The sequence below is a fragment of the Theobroma cacao genome, chromosome 3 (genome assembly GCF_000208745.1).
Source record: "Theobroma cacao cultivar B97-61/B2 chromosome 3, Criollo_cocoa_genome_V2, whole genome shotgun sequence".
In the NCBI taxonomy this organism is placed as follows: domain Eukaryota; kingdom Viridiplantae; phylum Streptophyta; class Magnoliopsida; order Malvales; family Malvaceae; genus Theobroma; species Theobroma cacao.
Window position 1 is genome coordinate 30,746,550 of NC_030852.1, and position 4,534 is coordinate 30,751,083.

At 36.9% G+C, this 4,534-nt stretch overlaps 1 protein-coding gene across 1 annotated transcript; it reads left to right on the plus strand.

Annotated features, from left to right (window-relative positions):
* Positions 2,040–4,086, plus strand: LOC18605925 (heavy metal-associated isoprenylated plant protein 21). The gene is made up of 3 exons (XM_007039243.2): positions 2,040–2,375; positions 3,328–3,403; positions 3,632–4,086. Exons 1-3 carry the CDS (start codon positions 2,235–2,237, stop codon positions 3,952–3,954), a joined length of 540 nt encoding a protein of 179 aa, XP_007039305.1. The 5' UTR covers positions 2,040–2,234; the 3' UTR covers positions 3,955–4,086.

Consider the following 4,534-nt stretch of genomic DNA (forward strand, 5'->3'; position numbering starts at 1 on the left):
TAAAGTTTCCTGCACCCCATAAGCAACAGTGCTGCAGAAGTGACCATCAGATAATGTGACATCATCCAGGGTAATTGGGGCCAAGTCCCACGCACGGGAGGCTGCACGTAAGCCGTGAAGGAAATAAATGTTTTTATGACAGGTATGAGAATTCATCGTCTCTTCTGATATGATGATGTAATTGAATGTATTGGTAGTAGCAATGTTTCTTCAGAATGTCACAGAAATGAATGATGGCAAAGTAACTTGGGAATTAAGACTGCTATTTGAGGTTGTGTTGTTTCAGACTTTTTTGCAATTCTGTTGAGATCAGAGACCCTTCTTCTTCGATAGAATGAAGCGCCTGACCTTGCTCGTGTGATCATAAGCAGCAGATTAGCAGTATCAAACTTGCCAGGTATAAGCAAATTAGTTTCAGAAAACTGAAATTATGGTTCTAAAAGTATGCATTAGGTGCTAGATTATCAATGGCAAACAAATTTCTGTAGAAAATGAAAATGTTTGCCACTCCAAACACCTAAATAAAAAAGAAATGGTTGATGACACATTGGCATAAATTTCTCTGCAGAGGGATGGTGGAGCAGGAGTAAATCAACAGGCTGAAGTCCCCTGGCTGATAATTAATACCCTACTTCGGCCAGGATCAGGAAGTTATTCTCCTGTATATAAAACTAGAATTTGAGGGTGAAGGTAGCCAGGTTCGACCCTTGATTTCTTACCATACATTTTCTTCATCTCTATGAGTTTGGAGTTTGTCGTTTGTCATGTCTTAACACTATACATTTTACATGCGTATTGCATATGGTGTAAAGTGTTGGAGAATCCTGAATATGAAGACCATTATGCCTATTGGGTATATTAATAATACCTCTCGACTCCTGTTTTGGGCGTCAGTAGCCTTTTTTCTTAGTTATGGCCCATGGAATTTATAAGCAACAGAACTAAAATGCAGTAAGCTAGCTTTTAATTCAAAGTACAAATAATGATTTGACTAATTAATTATAAATTCGAGGGACATTCTTCATGTTAAATAGTTTTTATCTCTGAAATGTTAGTTCATGGCAGGGAGGATAAAAGCAGTTATTCTCTTTCTAATAAACAAATTAGCTTCCAATGGTAATCAACAAATTGTCACTAACTTATAGAAGTATAAAAAAAGCATCGAACCTTGTGAACAATTAGTAACCAAAAGTTGTGCAGAATAAACTACATGGGCATAAATCTAATGGATAACATTCTTTCAAGTTAATAATACAAAGTACATGGAAAATAATATACCATACTAGTAGGGTAGGAGTAGCACTACCCATAAAATACAACTATTAGGTAGCCCTAGCCCTGCTTTTATCAGAAGATTTGGAATGTCCAGTTAGAAACCATACTTAAGACTTAAGGGCTACTTTGCAAAATTTGTGATCAAATAAGTAGTTTTGTATATTGAGCAAAAAGATACACAGGAAGGAGCAATTCAGTTCTCATATCCTTTTTTGGGCAGTTCTGCCGGACAGTGGTTGGCTGTAATAGCTGGAAGAACTTTACCCTGAGTGGCTTGCATTCCATAGTGTGGAATAACAGTGCATTTGTTCCCTGTCGCAGCTTATTATTATAATCCTCAGTTGATATTTTAATGACTACCAATAGTACTATATAAAGCTCAAAGGTTCTGTTTTCTCTAGGCTTGCATAAAAATGTAAAACATCTATTGCTTGTAAGGCTTAAGTAGAAAACAATGTGCGGGGAATAAAACTTTGTTAGGCTTTCTAGATAGATATTGTTGCATATGTTGTATTGTGATTTTCAAAAGATGGTGGAAAGAAAGATTTTTAGGAATATATGTCCCCTTTGCATCAAAGCCCAGCTTTCCTTACTTAAGCCCATCCATATCCCAAATCAGCTGATATTCCCTTCTCAATGTGTCAGCAGTCATGTTAGCTTGACCCACATCTCAAGCATAGACATGAGAGTTTGATACCATTCCCTCACAAAAGGGTTTATTATAATTTTCATATATAATGCGTGTGAAATGTGAAGCCCCGGCCAGAGTCCAATGGATATAAGCACAAGAAATGGTTCATTTTTGAATAGTATCGGATTTCTTCGGAATATATTACCAAGAGATTAGAACTCAAGGCAGGCGATGCCAATGCCATAGAGGAATATCTTCTGGGGCTGGGATTGTCTTCATCAGTTTCTCTTCTTTCCTTCTCTTTATATACTTCAGAAGTCTTATTTCTATGGCTACCTTACTAGCCAGAGCATTTGGCTCCATTATATCTGTCATCGCATCCTGTTTTTTTGGCTACCGAGACAACAAAAAAGGCTTCAGCAACATCAATTACTACAACATGCCTAAGGGTCGACCACTTTCTTTGCAGGTTCCCTTTCATCCCAAGTATATTTTGTTTCTTTCTTTTGGTCCATCTAGGTATCTTAATTGTTTGCCTTCTCCTTTCACCATGCTTCTCCATCTCCAACTTGCTAGGAAACAAATGGAAAAAAAAAAAAACTGGGTCTCTTACATATCCACGGGCACCGTGAGGCCAATTTGCCAACCTTTCCCTCCTATTTTATGGGTTATATATTCAGCGTATCTGCCTTTTCTTTCTCCTTCGTACGTCCTTTATGGATGTTGTAGTGGCAATGTAAAACGCTTGAGGCTTTCCTTCACAAAAAAAGTTTGTTGCTTGTTGAGCATGCTAGCTTTGTTCCTTTGCTTGGTTTAAGCTTAGTCCATGTAACAAGGTTTTCCTATTAATTGCTCATGGAGAAAAACTTTTCACAATCCAATCTTACTTAAACCTTGTTTCAATGTTTCAGGTTAAATGTTTAGGACACAGTTTGATTTGAACAAACAACTTACTAGTCTTGACACCATTGAGGCATGCACAATCTTTTTGTCTCACACACGTAACAATTTTACAAAAGCCTTAGTTTTCAGTTAGATATACATGCAGAATAATCTTTTGTTAATTAAATCTTAGTTATTGAAACCAAAAGTATGCAAAGGCATTGTTATTGAAGATATTCGAACTTTAGAAGGAGGACACAAGCTCCTCACAGCTTGTTTGCTGGTCATGCTTTTAGCTTAGAATCATATTTCTTGTACCAACTTTAAGACTATGCTACCTGGTCTTAATTAGTGGATTCAAGAATCTGCAAACAAGTTTAATCTAGACCCAACAGGGTATTTCTTAATCCCTTGGGGTTTCCTATAATCGCATAAAGCGTAAAAGGCCTCAGAAGAAAGGAACAAAGGAATAAGAAGAAAGATAAAATTTTTATGAATAAAATTAGCATTTGTGACTGTTAAACTTGATCTCTTTACAGACTGTGGACCTCAAAGTCAGAATGTGCTGCACTGGCTGCGAGAGAGTAGTCAAAAACGCCATTTACAAGCTTAGAGGTATATTCTCCTTTCTTTAGAAATCTTTCCTTGTAAACAATGTTTAGATTGATTCTTGTCTGATCACTGTTTCATAGGATCATTATATGTATGATATATGGGTCATTTAACTGCTTTGCTTCTGTTTCAGATTCTCTGTGTATATGAATAAAACTACCATTTTGTGTTTAATAGATTCATTAGCTAAAACAACATTTGGATTATTAATGCTTAGAAATATTGTGTCAGGGATTGATTCGGTGGAAGTGGACCTGGAAATGGAAAAGGTAACCGTGATCGGGTACGTTGATCGCAACAAGGTGCTGAAACAAGTGAGGAGGGCTGGAAAGAGGGCCGAGTTCTGGCCCTACCCTGATCCTCCTTTGTACTTCACCTCCACCAACGAATATTTCAAAGACACAACAAACGAGTTCAAAGAGAGTTACAACTATTACAGGCATGGCTACAATCTTGGACACAGGCATGGCAACATCCCAGTGACTCATCGCGGAGATGACAAGGTCAGCAACATGTTCAACGACGACAATGTCAATGCCTGCTGTCTCATGTAAAAAACTTACGAACTATTGTATGTACCATCCATTTCCATCATCATGTAAAGTAATACTATCTATTTGCAATAACTCTCCAGTGTGAAAAGAATTTATCAGTGAATATAAATTGTTCCGTGAATTCATGCTAAATCTTAATCTGGTGGTGCTTCAAGGATGGGAATATATTCAATTGGAATCCGCTCCGGTGCATTATTGGTTTCATGAGTCATGCTAGGAATCACCCCTCACACCGTGATTAGTTTTTGTTGAAACCAAGTGACAAGAAAAGCAGATTCAGACCAGGAAAGCAAGTGGCATTAGTGAATTGAGTGCCACCTAACATAGCAGAATCCCTTGATAGAAAAATTAAACAACTTTGCGGCTGTCAACCATTTTTTGGTATAATTATTGGGTATCTCTAAATTTTCATATGCAAACAAGTTTCATTATAAGCTATACATTGGTTGGTTTTCTTTTTTTTTTTTTGACATGTTCTGATGAATTTGTCCATTTGTAGTTGGATGCCGTTTTCTTTGAGGATAATCATATGGAATTAAAAATTAAAATAAAATAAAGAAAGAAAATTGAACAGGGGTTT